This window comes from Lynx canadensis, chromosome E3 (genome assembly GCF_007474595.2).
Source record: "Lynx canadensis isolate LIC74 chromosome E3, mLynCan4.pri.v2, whole genome shotgun sequence".
NCBI lineage: Eukaryota > Metazoa > Chordata > Mammalia > Carnivora > Felidae > Lynx > Lynx canadensis.
In genome coordinates, this window is record NC_044318.1 from 33,624,977 (window position 1) to 33,642,442 (window position 17,466).

General features: G+C 55.1%; 2 protein-coding genes and 1 long non-coding RNA gene across 9 annotated transcripts; all 3 read right to left on the reverse strand.

Moving 5' to 3' along the window:
* Nucleotides 1-820: 820 nt before the first annotated feature.
* PCOLCE (procollagen C-endopeptidase enhancer) lies at nucleotides 821-5,960 on the reverse strand. The gene is made up of 9 exons (XM_030299993.2): nucleotides 5,676-5,960; nucleotides 4,746-4,854; nucleotides 4,048-4,306; nucleotides 3,024-3,148; nucleotides 2,360-2,496; nucleotides 1,822-2,069; nucleotides 1,494-1,571; nucleotides 1,191-1,361; nucleotides 821-1,059 (listed from the first exon to the last, which is right to left on the reverse strand). The coding sequence occupies exons 1-9, from the start codon at nucleotides 5,768-5,770 to the stop codon at nucleotides 893-895; spliced, it is 1,389 nt and encodes a 462-aa protein (XP_030155853.1). The 5' UTR covers nucleotides 5,771-5,960; the 3' UTR covers nucleotides 821-892.
* LOC115503704 lies at nucleotides 3,150-4,041 on the reverse strand. The gene is made up of 2 exons (XR_003965477.1): nucleotides 3,751-4,041; nucleotides 3,150-3,248 (listed from the first exon to the last, which is right to left on the reverse strand). It is a non-coding gene; the product is annotated as an uncharacterized LOC115503704 (long non-coding RNA).
* An 846-nt stretch (nucleotides 5,961-6,806) lies between the features above and the next one.
* FBXO24 (F-box protein 24) lies at nucleotides 6,807-17,438 on the reverse strand. 7 transcript variants are annotated; one of them, XM_030299977.1, is made up of 10 exons: nucleotides 17,005-17,438; nucleotides 14,701-14,799; nucleotides 14,413-14,596; nucleotides 13,145-13,383; nucleotides 12,668-12,902; nucleotides 11,469-11,627; nucleotides 11,090-11,211; nucleotides 10,694-10,756; nucleotides 7,748-7,918; nucleotides 6,807-7,411 (listed from the first exon to the last, which is right to left on the reverse strand). In XM_030299977.1, the coding sequence occupies exons 1-10, from the start codon at nucleotides 17,041-17,043 to the stop codon at nucleotides 7,049-7,051; spliced, it is 1,674 nt and encodes a 557-aa protein (XP_030155837.1). In that variant the 5' UTR covers nucleotides 17,044-17,438; the 3' UTR covers nucleotides 6,807-7,048. The 7 variants fall into 7 exon arrangements, with proteins under 7 accessions (XP_030155837.1, XP_030155836.1, XP_030155840.1 ...); XM_030299976.1 differs by having other exon boundaries at nucleotides 10,694-10,825; XM_030299980.1 differs by lacking the exon at nucleotides 17,005-17,438 and adding an exon at nucleotides 15,919-16,827 and having other exon boundaries at nucleotides 10,694-10,825; nucleotides 13,145-13,360.
* Nucleotides 17,439-17,466: the final 28 nt, after the last annotated feature.

Genomic DNA, 17,466 nt, shown 5'->3' on the forward strand with positions numbered 1-17,466 from the left:
AGGATTTTGGCTTTTATTTTGAGACTAATGGGGAACTATGGGAGGTTTTCTTTATCTCTCTTTTGATAGCTTTACTGAAATATCTTAGACATATAAAAATTGTATCCATTTAACATATACTTGATATTTGGATTTACATACACAATGTGAAAAGACCACAATCAAGCTAATTAACATGTCCATCCTCTCTACATAGTTACCACTACGTGTGTATGTGTGTGTGTGTGTGTGTGTGTGTGTTTACAATATGGGAGAGATTGGGGACGCCTGGGTGGGGCCGTCGGTTAAAGCGCCGACTCTTGATGTGGCTCTGGTCATGATCTCACGGTCGTGAACTGAAACGCCGCTTCGGGCCAGGCTGTGTGCTGACAGCGCAGAGCCTGCTTGCTTGGGATTCTGGCTCTCCTCTCTGCCCCTTCCCTGCTTGTGGTCCCTTTTCTCCCTCTCAAAATAAATACCTTAAAAAATATATATGGGATGGGTGGCGCAGTCGGTTAAGCGTCCGACTTCAGCCAGGTCACGATCTCGCGGTCCGTGAGTTCGAGCCCCGCGTCAGGCTCTGGGCTGATGGCTCAGAGCCTGGAGCCTGTTTCCGATTCTGTGTCTCCCTCTCTCTCTGCCCCTCCCCCGTTCATGCTCTGTCTCTCTCTGTCCCAAAAAAAAAAAAAAAAAAATATATGGGAGAGTTTTGAGCAAAGGGGTGACAAGGTCTTACATTCTTGAAAGATTGTTCTGTTACAGTAAACCTCTGTCGTTTAACAAATGAATGATTTCTCCTAGATGGGCCCCCAAACCATAGAAACGGAGATGTGACCCCTTCCTCAGTCAAGAAACATTTATTTGGATAAGAAAGGAGTCCCTAGGGCTAGGGGCTGGGAAGCTGGCCTGGGTTTCAGGCCTGGGACCCAGCAGCCCGGACAGGTTGGGAGGGGCACTTCCTCTTGCTGAGGTTGGTGAGGATCTGGTCCTGGTTGGACCGGTAGAGAACTACGAAGCTCTCTGGAGGAAGGGTAGGACCTCTGTTCTCTTCCACCTGGCCCATCATCAGATAACTGACTCCTGGGGGAGGGGAGGGAGGGATTGAGAGTGTGTTATTGAGACCTTGTAGATATACCTCCTCATCAGAGTCCTTCAGATTCTATCATTTTCATGAGGCAAAGTCCTCCTCCCCATTCACCCACATCTGTTACCTTTCTTCATGGGGGGGCACTGCTTGCAGGGCACATAAAACTTCAGGGGAGTGTCAGTGAGTGGAGAAGGCAGGTCCAGGCCACCGGTTTTGTAAGCACCAATGAGACTGACAGTGACAGTGAGGCCCTCCCCTGGGCCCCGAACCATGGACTTCACTGTTGCGGTCACCACTGTGGGAGAGTGGGGGTGAGCGGTGAGGAGAGAGGAGGCCAGCTCAGGACTGGAACCAGGAGGAGGGATTTGAGGGCCGGAGGGAGGTGAGAGTTGCTGGAGGAGCAAAGCTGGGAGATGGGGCTTCTTACCCAGGTTGCTGGTACAGAAGTTGCTCTGCAAGGTACCTGTCCGGCGGCACTGCTTTGGGCAGGGGACACTGGGCACATCTAGGAGGGAGGGGGACGCGGTTTGTGGACGGCGACCTACGCAGCGGGTAGGAAGTGCCACTTTCCCCATAACGGCCTCATTGATTAGGACCCATTCCGAGCTCTTTCCAGCTTTGGGCCCCAGCACCCAGTACCAGTTCAGAGGAGGCACCAGTGAGTGATGTATGAGTGAATGAATGAGTTCAGAAAGGAGACCTTTGAAACGGCTGCCTTCAGTCTGCGTCCCCTTCCTCCCCCTTCCCAGACTCACCGGGGCCCCCCGGAGTTGCCTGGGCCTCAGATGAGGCTTTTGGTTTCTCCTCAGATGGGAGTCCGGGCTTGGGGCCCGGGCTGAGGATCGGGGTACCCGACCGGGCATCCTCCCCGGCGCTCTGGGCCTGCTCTTCTTTGGCGGCACCCCGCGGCAGGGTCTTGTAGGAGGCGGAGAAGCCATCGGCCGTGACACTGAGGTCAGAGACGAACTGGACGAGGAGCTCGTTTCCTTCCGAGGAGATGGGACTGCGGGTGGCGGGGCAGCGGGGGATGCGTCAGGCGGGCCTTGTGACCTCTGCCCGGGGTTGACTGTACCAGCTTCCTAGCTTCGCAGGACCTACTCGCCTCTGGATCCGCGGACCCGTTTTGCCTGGCTTCCTACTAGCTCCGCCCACCAGTGTGGGGGCTCCGGGTTCAGATCCCGCCTCTTCAGCTAAGCCTGGCCCCTCCCAACCGCCGCGAGGTTCCCACCACTGTTTCCCCTGGGGAATTGGAGACTCCCCGGCCCACTGTCCACCCAGGTCCCGCCCCCTCACCCTGGGGCGGTGTCGCCGCAGAACTTCCCCAGCCTCTTGGCGTCGTCGCTCACGGCTCCGTTGAACACACTGACCGAGTCGTAGCGGCAGTAGGTGTCGGGCTCCAGGTCAAACTTCCCGAAGGTCAGCGAGATCACCTGGCGGCAGGACCCAGGGCGGCTTGAGGGCGCGGAAGCCCTGCACCTCTCTCCTCCTCCACTCCGCGTCGCCTCCGGAAGCCCAGAAGCTCGCCACAGCTTCCTCTTTCCACTCCCGCGTCCCCTGGAGATCTCCCCTCCCCCCGCTAAAGCATTCACCGCCACTCGGAGGATCACACACTCAGGGGAACCTTTCAGTGGCGTCTGTTGCCGTCGTCGGCAAGGTCTAGTCCTGGCTCATTCTCAAGGAACAGACCCAGCATCCACCTCCACCGCCTCCACACACACACACACACACACACAACACCGTTTATATATCAGCATCGTGTACCTCACTCTCGTAAGACCGTCACAGGTGTAATTTTACATTTTTTTTTTGAGTGCAAGCAGTTCTGGGTCTGGTTTTGCTCCCCACCAGCGCGAGCTCACTGGTCGGGACATAGCAGATGGTCAATTAATCTCTGCTGGCTGCATGCTGGAGGACGCCGCCTGGGTCCCCGAGGGCAGCCGGGGCTGGGGATCGGTACCTGGTCCGGGGGAGCGATGATGTGCCAGGAACAGCTGATGCCCGGGGGATAATCAGACTCGGGCCAGTTGGGCGTGGTCAGGGTTCCCTGGGCCTTCTCCAGCCGCCCCCCGCAAAATTGGTGCTCTGGGGAGGGGAGAAAGGAGTGGGGGTGGGAGGCGGTGGAGACCCTCGGTCAGCTCGAGGAGAGCTCTAGGCTGGAAGCCGGTGCTGGAAGCTCGGACGTCTGGGTCTCAGCGGGAGGGGATGAGAAGAGGGGTAGGAAAGAGGGGGTTGGTTAGCAGAGAGGGGGCTTGGAGGACCAGCGCTCAGGGGAGTCTTGGAGCCGGGCGCCCAGTCAGGCGGTGGAAGGGGGAGGAGGACTTGGCTGGACACGCTCCCTTCTCGCCCCTCCCCCTGACCCGCGGCCACCTCGCTCCTCTTCCCCTGGGAGATCCCATCTCCCCCGCCCGGCGGAAAAGTCCCCTTTGCAGGCTGGGGAGTCCTCACTCTGTGAGGGCGCCCTCAAATTGGGGCACAGCCCTAGAGGCCTCTTTGGCGAGGCCCCTGCCTTAAACATTTTAGGGGAGGCTTCTGCCGCCAGGAGGGGGTGATGGGACCGCAATCGGGAGCCCTGGGCTGGGTGTAGGGGGCTCCGGGTCGGGGGAACCTAGTCCCCCAGCCCGGGGGTGCCCCCTCGCGCCCGTCTGAGGGAGCCCGATTGCGGACGGGGGCGGGCAGTTACTCACCGTCCCAGTAACCCCAGGCCGCCCATTCCACCCGCGGGTCGGTGACCCATTTCCGCCTCGCGCCTGGGGGGGGGCCTGGAAGAGGGGATGGGTGGGTGCGGGAGGGGCGAGAGAAGATGGGGAGGAGGGACTGAAGGGGCAGTTAGTGAGGAAAAAGGGTAAGGGAGGTAATGGGGGCCCTAGGCTCTCGGGCGCAGGGTTTGTCTGGGGGGGGGGGGGGAGGTTAAGGCTGGGGGTGGGGCCTGCGCCGGGGGCGGAGCCAGGAGAGGGGGAAGGCGAAGGTGAGGGAAGTCTCACCAGTGCCCGAGGTGGCCCGCCCGCTGTACCAGAGCAGGAAGCCTCGTCCTCCTGTGCCCTCGTCCGCAGTCATCCTCAGGGTCACCTGGTTGCCGGGGGCGACTAAGGGCGCTGGCCGGAAGGTCCCACAGAAACGTCCAAGCCGCTGGCCGGAGGTTCCAGACCCGGCAAAGACTTCCAGAGCATCGTAACGGCAGGCAGGGTGCAGCTCGAAGTCGAAGACTCGGAAGGAAAGGGACACAGTCTGGCCCTCAGGGACCTGACGACGAGGACAGGGGAGAGGACCTGCAAAGTCAGGCCACACACAACCCAGGCAAAGGATACTTCCCTTTCCCCAAGCGTTTCATACGGACACTGGGCCTGAACAGGAAGGGACGCCATCAGGGAGCAGAGCAGAGGGCCTGAGCTCTGCAGGAGCTCATTGCCCAGGGGACAAGCCCTGGGGTCTGTGGAGAGATTCAAGGACCAGAAATAAAACTGGGAGTAGAAGAGCAGGCCTGGAGTTAAGGTGTGAGGACACTTTGCCACATGTTACTGTGGGCACTGCTGCCATCAGTGAAGAGGGGAGGGGGCCTGGACTTCCCTGGGCGCAGTGGTGCAGGGAGGAGGGCGGCAGGGGCTGGGTGGACCCGGGTTCTCTTAGCAGTCAGGCCTCAGAGACTTCAACAAGGGGGTAGCGAAGAGAGGGTCTTTCTCACCGTTATTGTCCAGATGCATTCCTTATTAGGGGGGTAGAGGTTGGGGAAACCCTCACTTGCCACGTAACCAGACTCCCCAGTCACATCCCCTCCGCACAGGAACACAGGTCTGGAGAACAGAAGAGGGGGCAGCCATGAGTGGAGGAGAGCTTGGGAAGGATAGGGTAATGAGGGTGAAGGGCCAGAGAGGGAAGCCAGGGGGATGAGGGAGAAAGGGGGTCTGGGGCAGCTTCAGCCAGCCAGGCTGGGATTGAGAGGATCAGGAACATGTGGCTGTCTCTGCAACACCCCCCAATCCCCACCCCCACCCCAACAGGAATTCCCGGAATCCTCCTCGGGCTGTTCCTCACTCTCCCCCCTCGCGCCCTGCCTGGCAGTCGGGGACAGGAGCCGCCTAACTACTTCCAGATGTGGACACAGCCACGAGGCCATGGGGGGGGGAGGGGGCGGGGAGATGAGAAGCAGCAGTGATGGCCCTCATATTGAACCTGGAGACCAGGGTCCCCCAGCTCCCAACCTTTGCCCTGCTCCTGTTCCTGCTAACTACTTGAGTATCTGATTCCCAAGTCTCCCACTCGCTTCCCCCACCATCTCTAATTCCCTCCTGGAATCCAGATGTCCAGATACCAGGCAAGTTGAAGGTCTTGGAGCTCTCAGGTTCCATGGTGGGGGGCAAGGGTCTGGGAGGATGGGGAAACTTAGAGGGCAGGGGACAAAGGGTGGAGGAATGGTGGCTAGTGGTGCCCCGCTGGAGACAGTGGTCTTGGAGCAGGGAGGGAGAACTTGGGGCCTGGGGGAGGGTGGGGGCTGCGGGAAATCTGGGGGGGTGGTGTGTTAGTGAAAGGATCCACAGGATCCACAGGCAAAACCCCCAAGAATCAGGGCTTTTGAAGCTCACTCAAGCTATCTGGAAGGTGCCAAGAGACCTACCTGGTGTAGTTGGGGGTCTGGCCCTGGGCGAAAGGCAGCAGGGCCCAGGCAGTGAGGAGGGGCCCCAAGAGGGAGGCAGTGGCAGCAGGCAGCATGGCCGGGGGGAGAGGCGCTGGGGTCCTCGAGACCGAGGCAGCAGCTGAGTTTAGCAGCGGCAGCAGCAGCAGCAGGGATAATCAGTGCCAGATGAGGCAGCCTCGGGTGTGTGGGCGTGGGGACTGGCCAGCGGGGCGGGCGGTGGGGAAGGCGGGACAGGGAGAGTGCAGTTGGGACAGTGGTGAGTCCAGGGGCCTCTCTAGGTCTAGGACACATAAATATTGACCTAAGTAGGGGGTGGAGCAACGAAGGGCAGAGGGAGCATCAACCCTCAGCTGTAATGCAGGCATCAAGTAATGTCATCTGGAAGCCTGCTGTGTCCAGTACCCAAGCATCCTGTGAACACAGCCTCTGGTCCTTCCTCATGATCCTCCCCATGCCTGCCTCCTCAGCACCCGTAGAAAGTCCTTCCCTAGACCCCCAACAACTAGTCACTCACCCCCTTCCTGACCACCCCCCTGCTCCAGCTGATTTTCCGCTTCAAATTTCTACTGTCTTCTTTGCATCCCTGGACCAGACTAGGCCAAGGAGAAAATTCTTTCTGCCCGCCCATTTTCCCTCCCAAATATTTGGAGATCCGGGAGTGGGTTAGATGTGGATAAAGGGAGCATCCCTCTTAGTGGGGAGGAGGATGGAGGAGAAAGTGAGGGAAGGAAGGTTAAACAGAGGAGGGGAGGAGGGGGCTGACTTCACAGGGACCGAGGTCAGAAGCAGGTGGCCCCCTCGGGATGGGAGTAAGTCTGACAGACAGAGGATCCATAAGGGGACCGAGTAGCATATGTTGACTGCATTGTTCCAGAAGGTGGGGCTTGGACTTCAAGTCAAGAAGCCTGGGCCACTCTTGGGAGTGGGAGGGGAAAGAGAGCTCTAAGATTCAGGTGGTCAGTTCAGCAGCACCTGAATGCTTGAGCCACTTCTGCTCTCTCTGCCTCCTCGTCCATCCCCCTGCCTTCCATCGCCCTCCTGATTGGGGGGCATTGGGGCCCCCATCCCCTGCCTTATTTTCCTCCCAGGCCCCAGGGTTCCAAACAGGGCCTCACTTCAGCCTTTTATTCTATTTGCCCATCAAATCTCTTGTCCATGATAGTCAGGTTGGGGGTCCCTCCTGGGCAGCCCCCTGAACATTTTACAAAACGGTTCCCTGCCCACCCTGGCAAGCCTAGCAATTCCCACCCCTCCCCATGTGCACATACAATGTTTATTGCTACCATCCCACTCTCCTTAGCTCCTGGCCCAGGGCCAGACTCTCCCTCCAGGGGTAAGACTAGGAAAGGGGCTCAGCTCTCAGGGGTTGAGGGGCCCGGGCCAACCCCTCCAGCAGCCCTCTGCAGCATGTCCAGGGCCTCCCAGAAGAAATCTTTCTGTGCAGCCATCAAGGGCATCCAACCCACGATCTCCTTCATCTTTTCCATGCGATCCTGCAATGTGGAGCAACTGTGGATCTGGCTGAGGTACTCCTCACAGGCCCGGGCTGCCCCCCCAGGGTCCTGGGGTGCTCCAGCTCCCAGGCCAGGCTCGGGGGTCCCCACCACCCTGCTGGCTGGTAGGTCCCGGTAGGTGGGATGGTGTTCGATGTCATGGCTGGACAGCATGTAGAGGCACTCTCTGGTAGAGCAGAGGGAACAGGCACACAGAGGGACCTTAAAGGAGAGAAGGGGCGTGGCTGAGAGGGGCCTTTACTGAGGGGCTCCCAGGAAGCCCCAGCTGTTGTGTTCCTCCCTCTCAGACCAGCCCTGGGCCAGCAAGTGAGCTAGGGCTGGCTAAGCCCCAAGGTTGTGTAAGGTCAGAGAGGGCGAGCGGGGTCTGCTAAGGGAGAGAGCCAGGAGCCATGGTGTGTGGCCGGAAAAGGGAGGTGGGTAGTGCTGGGGGGGGGGGTGGGGCCCCCGGGTCCTTGCAGGAGCCCCAGCTACAGTCCTGTGTGCCACCTGGCTCTATTGCCCTTGCCCCGTTGCCTGCTGGCGTGTCCTGGCTCTGACCTTGACGTGGAGCTTCACGAAAGAGGCACTCCCCTTAGGCCAGCCAGGGAGGCGGCCTCCAGCCCCACAGCCACAGCCCAGAAGCTCCTTGCTGAAGTCCGAGCCCTGGCTCAGCACCAGAGAGTGGTTGAGGCCACACCACAGGGCAATGGGACGTTGCAGATAATGCACCTGAGAACACAGGGCCAGGATCCCTAAGGTGGGAATGCTGAGGATTTGAGGGCCCAGGTAGGAGGAGGGCAACAGAAAGGCTCAGGGAAGACTCTAGAAAACTAGGAGAGGGAAGCAAGGGGACTCAGCACCCCCTCAACCCCCACCCAGCCAGAAGGCAGACCAGCAGCAATCTTTCCCTCCCTAGTTCTCCTGCAGCCCCTGTCGGACTGCATGGGGTCTAGCACTTCTGTTGGTTCCTCATCTTTGCTCCTCAGAAAACAGGCTACTTGCCTGCGCCCAGGGCCTGCTACCTGCTCCTTCCTACTACCCCAGACCTGTGCCAGTCCAGGCTCATCCTGCCTTCCAGCCTCAGGAGGGGGACTAAGTTTCCTCTTCCCAAAGTTTAAAGACTCCCTTTGGGGCGCCTGGGTGGCGCAGTCGGTTAAGCGTCCGACTTCAGCCAGGTCACGATCTCGCGGTCTGTGAGTTCGAGCCCCGCGTCGGGCTCTGGGCTGATGGCTCAGAGCCTGGAGCCTGTTTCCGATTCTGTGTCTCCCTCTCTCTCTGCCCCTCCCCCGTTCATGCTCTGTCTCTCTCTGTCCAAAAAAAAAAAAAAAAAAAAAAAAAAAACAAAAAAAAAACGTTGAAGACTCCCTCCCTCCCTCCCTGTACAATTCCAGGTTAGCCTTCAGGAGGGACCTTCCTTCCACTTATTCCTCCCTTCTCTCTCTAGCATTTTCCACTTGTCCTATCCTTGTCTCCCAAAATGGCCACTCTGTTTTAAAAAAAAAAAACAAAAGAAAACAAAAACAAAAACATTTCCACCTGATTCCTGCCCCTTCCTACCTCCATCTTTTAGGCAACAGAACTGGTTATGTGACCAGTCTGAGGCTGACCACATTTTTGTTCTCACCACAGCCCATCTTTCCTGAACTTCTTGTGATCTGGCTTCCCTGCTTACTAAGCTACTGATGTGTTCTCCCCAAATGCACTTGACTTTACAGCTCCCAAACCCCAGGGCCTCTCCTGCATGCTTTCTCCTGAGATTATGAGGGTTTTAATTTTGAAGACATAGGTATGTAATTTATGGTCATTAAAGAAATGTTATAAAATCTTGGAGAGCAAAGATTAATTTAAAAATCACTGGAAATCCTACCACCCACTATTAACATCTTGCTGGGGGTGCCTGAGTGGCTCAGTCAGTTAGGTGTCCTACTTTAACTCAGGTCATGATCCTGAGTTCGAGCCCCACATCGGGCACCCTGCTGTCAGCACATCAGCATGGAGCCCCTTCAGATCCTCTGTCCCCCTTTCTCTCTGCCCCTCCCCTGCTTGTGCACCTTCTCTCTCTCTGAAAAAATAAACTTAAAAAAAATCTTGCTAGATATTCTTTTTTCTTTCTTCTTTTTACTTTGTATTTAAGTAGATTCCTGTGGAGTCTGCTTGGGATTCTCTCCCTCTCTCTCTGCTCTTCCCCCCCCAACATAAATTAACATTAAAAATAAAAAAGAGAGTCAGCTGCTTAACCATGTGAGCCAAGCAGGCATCCCTGGATATTCTTCTTCACTGCTGCCTCTGTGTGTGTGTGTGTGTGTGTGTGTGTGTGTGTGTGTGTGTGTTTTCAAATTACAGACTTTTAAATAAAAATGGGGTTGTACTATGTAAATAATTTTATAATTTTTTTTTCAGCTAAAGATATGACCTGACCATATTTCCATGTTGGCAGGTATATTCCTATGTTATCTGTTACCATTAATCACCTCCTCTGTTTGACACTCCCTGTGTCCCTGGCTTCTGGGACTTGGCACCTGAAGGTGTGCCTCCTGCCTCAGAGATAGCTTCTTCATTCCCTTTGCCTACAGCATCAGCTCCTGCCCAGGTTTGTGCCTCTGTCCCTGCTTCTGTCTGTTTCAGCCTTGTTCCAACATGGAATCTAATGCCAGAGAGACATTTCCACTTTAGAAAATGTCCAAATTCACGCTCTTCCTCTTTCCTCAAGCCAGCATCCCTTTCCACATTTGTTAGTGATGCCGTCTCTCTTTAAGGGGTCTACTGCGACAGCCACTTGTGTCCCACACCCATCTCCTCACATCTAATCAGTTTCCAGTACCTAATCATTTTCTTTCAAAACATCTCAGGTATCCATTCCTTTCCATTCCCACTGCCCCAGGCTCTTGTCCCAAGTGCCACTGTCACTCAATGGTCTCCCAGTGGGCTTCTCATTCAGTGGCCTCCTGTGCACTCTGGCCAGGTGACCTGTTCTCAGTCATCTGTGTGTGTGTGTGGCGGGGGGGGCCTTCTCTTGCTCCAGAACCTGGAGTGACTTTCCAAAATCTATACCTTTTCAGGCTCACCCCTGCCTGTATCACCTCATATCTACGGATTTCCAAAACATCCTCTCTGCTTCAGACCAGTCCTTTCATGGTCCCAGGTATGTGCAGCTTCGTTCTCATCCCTGTTACATGGAATGCCTTTCCCTGTACCCACACGAATGTGATCTAACCCACCAGACCGTGATCACATCTCACCTCTTCTAGTTATACCAGCCCACCGAGGTCTCCCTGCTTCACTAAATTCCTATTGCACTGGCAGCAAGCACCACACAGAATGGACCTCACAGTGCCAACCCTGGGAAAGACACACAACAGTATCACGCGCATAATATACTGGCTGGCTTAACTTCCCTAGGGAGTAAGAAGTGGGTTCTAAAGAAAGTAGAGAAGAGGAGAGGTCTAAGGTGTAGAGGATTGGAGGAAGGGGGCCACGATGAGAATAACTGAAAACGAATCTCACCTGTGTGGGTTCCCCTCGGTCCATTTTGTCCCCTGTTCCCAGCTGCCCATATCTGTTATTTCCCTGCATAAAGATTCGGCCAAATTCATCCACCAAGCCAAGGTGGTTGTAGCCAAGAGCACAAAATAGTATCTAGGAAGTAAGACAGAAAGAGAAGGCAGGCATTCAGTTCCCTCCAGAGGAACTCTGAGCTCCAAAATCTCCCAGCCACTAACCTGCCATTCCCAGCTGATTTCTTTTGGCCTTGCCCACTACCTCGCCCCTCTCTCTCTGGGCCCCTGTCCCTCCCTGATCAATCATTTGATTCCTGCTCATATTTCAGACCTCTGGTGCCTTTTAATCCCTAAATCCCCCTCTGTCCGCCCCTTGGTCCGTCCCATCCCTCCAGGATCCTACCTTGGCAGGCAGTGAGAGAGCAAGCGGCATCTGCTGGTCCAGGGGGTCAAAGGCTTGAAGGGTCCCAAAGAGATCACGATACACCCCTGGGGTATGCACCTCAAAATATACTCCCCCCTGGTCTGGGGGGTCAGGAGCCCTCAGCTCAGCAGCTTTGGGCACCCATTTCCTAGCGATAAGGCCCTACCTAGGATGAAAGCTACAAGATCCAGGGAGTCTCACACCCACTAGAAATGTACTATGATATCTGGGAACCTAACCTCATCTTTTCACTAGGATGCCTGAAGGGGTCCACTGCTAGAGTAAGTATAAGGGGCTGTCCATATCTGGAAAGTCTGTTTAAGACGAGGGTGTGGAGAAGAAGGAAGGTGGTTCTTACCTGTGATGTAGAGAGTACTGCTCTGGTTAGAAGCCATGCGGGTCACACAAAGGTGAGGCAGGCAACGGGACACCTTCCTCAGGGCCAGCTGAACTGTGTAGGAGCGTGGCTGGTCCAGCTGGGTTTCATTCACTACCAAAGAGTAGATCTTTCCTTCCTCTGGGAGATGGGGAGAGGCAGACAATGATGTGGGGGAGGGGACCTCCCAATATCCACATTAACTTCCCAATAGACTCTCTAAGCCATAGCGATTAAACATTTATTGGCCTAGGGTGGGGTTGGAAGACAAAGGGTAGAGGTGAAATACAGGAAGCGTGACCTCAAGTTGCCCAGACTCTAGCCCTGTACCACCAAAAATGAATCAGGGAAACCCTTCAGTGTGAATGATGAGTGGAGAGAAAACCAGCAGTTAGATCTGCCAGAATCCAATTTGAGTGTTGGGAGGAACGATGCCTGGGGACTTGGGGCTCTGCCTGGAATTAAGAAGTCCAGAGGGTCTGAGGCTTGGGAGTAGGGTCAAATATAGGGGACAGGGACACCAGTCTGCTTCAGTCAGAACAGCGCATGACTCTTGATCTCAGGGTTGTGAGTTTGAGCACCACACTGGGTGGAGAGATTACTTAAGTAAATAAAAATTAAAATTAAAAAAGTGTATACATGTATGTGACAATCAGCAAGGTGGGGGTAAGTTTGGGGTATTAAGTGAAGTGCCTAGCAGGAAGTGAGGAAGATTAGAATTTCGAAAATCAGGCTTTCACTAGAACAGTGGTTTCCAAACTATTTTTTTGCAGCAGGGCCCTTTATTCATATGAAATACACAGAATCTGGGGCGTCTGGGTGATGCAGCTGGTTAACCATCCCACTTTTGATCTCAGCTCAGGTCATGATCTCACAGTTTTTGAGTTCAAGTCCTGCATCAGGCTCTGCCCTGATGGTGCTGAGCCTGCTTGGGATTCTCTCTCTCCTTCTCTCTCTGCCCCTCCCCTGCTTGTGCACAGGTGATAAACTTAAAAAAAAATTTTTTTAAGTTGTTTAAAAAAAAAAAAAAGCAGAATCTTAGTCTATGAGACAGACAAAAAGCAAAGCTATTTGGTTTGAGACCAGGATGAGGTGGCATGCAGAAAGGCCTTCCCCTCCCCTGCAGCAGGTCCTGAACCATGTGTAGAAAACAATTTGCAAACCACTGCTCTAGGCCACACCTGTGAGAAGCAGTAGAGCCCGCTGGTTCTCCTGACCAACCAGCACAATCTGTTTGAAGCTCATGGAGTGGTGGAAGGTCATCTTGAAGACCCGCTGCCCACTGGACTGCAGATAGACCTCGACACAGTCACAGGCCCGGCTGCCCGTTGTGCCTACCACTGCTGGCTGCTCCCGGGTGGCCAATACATAGAGGTATTTACGGTAAACGGTGTCACATCTTGGGTCCGAGGCAAACTATAGGAAAAGATGAAGCTGTCTGGGATCTAGGTCTTAGAGTGGAATGAGGCTTGGGGGTGACAGGATCCTGGGGTGAGAAATGAGATACTTGGGTTCAGGGCTGGGAAAAGAGGGTTTAGTTTTCAGTTCCTGATATGGGAGGGCAGACGTCCTGAGGAGAGTACCTCCGGACTGGTGTGGGTCCCGGAGGAGCCCCGGAGGAGGGGTGGGGTCTCAGCTCCTAGGGCTCTGCTACTCACATCCTTGGCTCCGCGACACAATACAACATAGCGGCAGGCTCGCTTCCACTGGATCTGGCCAAGGGTAGAGGAGACCAGGGCATTTTTGAGGAAGAAGAGGGTCCCCGTGTAGTCAAGAATGAAGACATGGTCCTTGGTGGGCAAGAAGCGGCGGTAGCCATGGGCTAGCAGGGGGGCTACACTCTTGCTGAGACAGCGGCGGCGGCCTCCAAATGCCTGGAAATACAGGCCCTTCGTGTCTGGAGAAGGGAAGGAGATGGAAGGCTCAAGGGGTCAGGATGGCACAAAGAAGAGTTGTCAGAGCTTGGGCAAACTATAGTTCTCAGAGAGCCGGGTACTTAGCAGCTCCCATAGCAGCTCCCTTAGCAGCAGGACTGGGGAACAGGGACTTTTCTAAATGACATATGGAAAGCTTAGAAGATATCTTTAATAATCCCCTACACAGGCTATCTTTAATAATCCCTTATGCCTGAACTTTAGTTCTCTGCCCCCTACCTCAAGCCCAGGGCACTACACATGCTTCTAAGTGAGGGCTTCTTTAGTCCAACCTTGCATCAGAGACATCAAGGGAAATATAGTACATAGAAAAGCAGCAGACAGAGGAGCGAAAAGGAATGGCTGAGAAAGGCCAGTAACGGCCCTCACCCCTAGCTCTGGATCTGCTATCTGGATCAGATCTGGATCTCCCTGAATCTCCAGTGTGTGCAGCCAGGTACTTGGATAGGGGCTCCCTGGGAATGGAGGGCTTCAGAGCATGTTTCTCAACGTGGGGGTGATTTTGTCCTCAGGGAACATTGGTTGTCATAACTGGGGGGAGCTTTGTTACTGGCATCTAGTGGGTGGAGGCCAGGGATGCTGCTAAACGTCCTGCAATGTGCAGGACAGCCCCTCACTCCAAATAATTATTTGGCCCCAAATGTCAACAGTGGCAGGTTGAGAAATCCTGGTTTAGAGGAGGGAAAACTCCAGGTTTGGGGAGTGGAGGAGATGACCGGGGTAGGATTTGGAAGAGAGTTCGAATACGGAGGCTGACTTGGCAGGGATGCTAGTAACGGGGGCTCCGGGTGGGACGTCTATCAGAGGGTGGAGCTGGAGGCTTGCAGAGCTCCTAGATGGATGGCATGTTTGAATCTAACAGGCTCTTCTAGAGAAAGGGGCCCTGGCAGGTTGGCTAGGAATGCTGAGGCAACTCTATGGAACAGGAGGGATCCCAGAATAATAAGGCACAGGATAGAGGCAAAGAGAACTGAGGTTCTGGGGAGGTGTACAGTTAAGAATGGCAGCTCTCTTCCAGGGCCGGACCCCAGAGCCCTGCTCTCGTAGACGAGGACTAAGCCTGCGACAGATGCGTCTCCACACGCCCTCAGCGTCGCACACTTCATGGAAGTAGTGGCAGGTCTGGCCCAGAGCGACTACATCTCTGACTGGGAGGAATGAGATGATATGCTCCACCTGGGGGGTGGGCAGGAGGGAGGAAGCAGGAATCATCAAGGGGGCTCCTCATCACGCTGGTCCCCTGCCCTTTATTCTGGAATCCCTCCCCATGGATGACTCACCAGCTCTGGGGGGAACAGCTGAACAGAAATAGGGTTCCCTCTGCCCTTCTTCTCTTCACCCCCAGGCTCTGGGCCACATGAAGGGCAGCTCCGCTTCACCTACCCAAGAAGGGAGAGCACAGGGATTCCATGAGAGTCAGGCCTCCTTTTCTCCCTTCTGTCAGCCTTTCATTAGCTTCTTTCTTAGGGGCTCATGGCTCTGTGCCCTCAAATCTTCCTATCTTTCTCTCTAGGTCCATGGGACACCCCTCCCTGTCTGCCGTGTTTCTGGATTCACCAGCTCCAAAGAACCCCTCCCCTGATCTCTTGCTGCCATCTTCTTGTCCTTCTCTTGCCTCACCCTCCCACCCCCTCACCCTGAGGCCCTCCTCCTGTCTGCACAGCCCGGTGAATTTTTGCAGCCTTCTTCTCCGGCTTCTCCTCACCATCTTGACTGCCCCGTCCCTGCTCCTGCCCTCATCCTCCGGGCCCCCCGACCCCCCCGTAGTCAGCTCCCTGGCCCCCGTTCCTGCTGCCTTTCCCACACCATGTCCCCCGCCTGGGCTTGGGGGACCTCTGGGGCCCCTCAGCCTTCTAGGCCCCTCCCCCATGGAGTCTGGGAAGACAAACCTCTCTGTGACCTCACTGTCCAGTCACTGTGACCTATTTTCCCCAACCCTGCCAGGATTTTCTTAGACAGTTCCTGGGTTCTAGCTTGGCTCTAGCCACCCAGTGGCTCATGGGATATGCATGAGCCCCTCCTCCAGGAGAAAGAAAGTGTGAATGACTGCTAGATGAGGCCTTTACTTTTGGAGCACAGTTGTGAGGTTCCTCCCCTTGAGGCCCTTTAGCACTCTGCTCTGTAGAGAAACACTGGTGAATTCTTCATATCTCAGCAGGCCAGGGCCTCCAGGGGATTTGTATAAACTACGTAAGAGGATAACAGTATAAACTACCTAAGAGTATAAACTAACCCCCCCCCCCAAAAAAAAGTATAAAAAATATAAACTGTTTGACAGGTGAGGAGGAAAGATGACCTTGCTACACTCGCTTAGAGGGAAGCATGCACTAGATGAAAGTGGGAATAATTCAGCACCGACTCTTTAGTCTTACAAAAACACATCCAAAAGCAGATTTCCTGGGACAGTAACGTCAATGCATGTATGAAGGACAACCTATTAAGGTGGAAGAAAGGGATAGAATTACTCTGAAAGCATAGGGTATCTCCCAGGGTCTAACCTTTTAACTTAGTCTTTTGGGGAGAGAGGGCCGCCATATAGGAGAAACAGCTGGAGTTCAGGGTATGTCTGTCCAGGTAGGGGCAAAGGATCTACACCAATAAACCAAAGGGAGTAACCGGCTCTTCCAGGAACGCAAAGGAATCCAATCCTGGACATCCAGCCCTCAGCTGCTTAGTATTACAGACTTTCCTTTACCGCGCCAGCTATCAGTCAACCACCCAAACTCCCTTACTCATGGTGACTAGTAAACAACTAGTTTGAGACACTGCGGATGGAACTTTAAGGATTCAATACATGTTTAGGAAATCTCAACCTCTGAGATGTGATTCACAAGAACCTTTAGTTGTTTGTGATCAGGCAACTATTAACGTGGTAAATGGACTATGTTAATGTGTTAGGTCCTTTTGCCACCTAAAAGGACGTTAAGATCCCTCAACACACAGAAAAAGGATCCTCAGCTTCCTCTTGGGTCTGGGTCCCCACTATTTCAGCTCAGGAAGCAAAGGAGACGGTGCGAATAGAAAAAGCCCACGTAGAAGTCGCTGGGAAACCGGGTTTCTGCTCTAGCCAACTCCTCAACTTCCCTCCGCCTCAGTTTCCTCATTTGTTAAAACGGAGGGCTTCTTCCGAATGAGATGGTCCCTTATGGACTAACTCCCCTCCCCCGCCTCAGGTCCTGTCATCACAGTTCCCGCCGGGGCGCGCTCCTCGAGGTAGGCTGGCCAGCCGGGCGGTAGCTCTGGAAGCTCTCCCGGTCTCCCGTAACCCTCCCTTCAGGAGCTGCCTTGGGCATCTCCAGTCTCTGGGAAGCCCCCCGCCCGCCAGAGCTCCGGAGACCGCCGCAGGGCCTCAGACTCCGCAGCCGGAAAGGCCTCCACGGTCCCTTCAGTTGCAACGACCCCCTCCCTCCCCGCTGGTCTCAGGCTTCGCCTTGCACCTCACCCCCCTCCTTCACGCCCTCAAAGCAGGCTTGCTCCCTAACATTTGCAGCTCGCCCTCGCCTCTCCAGGCCCTGCACTGTTCCCAGCCCGCCCGACCGGCAGCTCTCACGTTCTTTAACCTCCGTCTCAAAGATCTAGCTCACCCGCCTCCTGCTAGGCGAAGGGACCGCCTTCTCGCCCATGCTATTGGTAGGTACAGCCGTCCCTCAGAGAAGAGGCCGGGCCGGTTCCCTCCGGAAGATTTAATTGGCCTTCTTGACAGTCACTCGCCTGTATCCGGCTTGCGATTGGTCTCCGTTGGAAAAAAAAAAACCCGAGACCCGGCTTGAGGTCTCGGCCTCTATCCCTTCTAGTTGAGCACCGGCGTCCCCGTCTCCTGGTTAGACCTGATTGGCTCCATCTCCAGCCCTAAGCATTGCGATTGGACGCGGCTGCGCGGGGCGGGCCGGCCTGGAGCGTCGGCCGTTGGCGAGCGTTCTATTCTAGCCCCCTCCCTTCTGTCGCCTCACTCCTGCGCTATAGTCTCCACCCCCCCGGCGGGTTCTGATTAGCCACTTCCAACGCGTCTTCGGATCGCGATTGGTCCGCCGTGTCCCTGAGCGCGT

Coding starts and splice junctions, on each gene's coding strand:
- PCOLCE (XM_030299993.2), bottom strand. CDS start 5,770: ATGCTGCCTGCTGCCACTGCCTCCCTCTTGGGGCCCCTCCTCACTGCC. Junction 2,070..2,359: donor TGCGGCGACACCGCCCCAGG/GTGAGGGGGCGG, acceptor CGCCACCCGCAG/TCCCATCTCCTCGGAAGGAA. Junction 1,362..1,493: donor CTTCTGTACCAGCAACCTGG/GTAAGAAGCCCC, acceptor ACTCTCCCACAG/TGGTGACCGCAACAGTGAAG.
- FBXO24 (XM_030299983.1), bottom strand. CDS start 15,128: ATGGTGAGGAGAAGCCGGAGAAGAAGGCTGCAAAAATTCACCGGGCTG. Junction 10,826..11,089: donor CTCTCTCACTGCCTGCCAAG/GTAGGATCCTGG, acceptor CTTACTTCCTAG/ATACTATTTTGTGCTCTTGG. Junction 7,919..10,693: donor ACCGAGGGGAACCCACACAG/GTGAGATTCGTT, acceptor CTGTGTTCTCAG/GTGCATTATCTGCAACGTCC.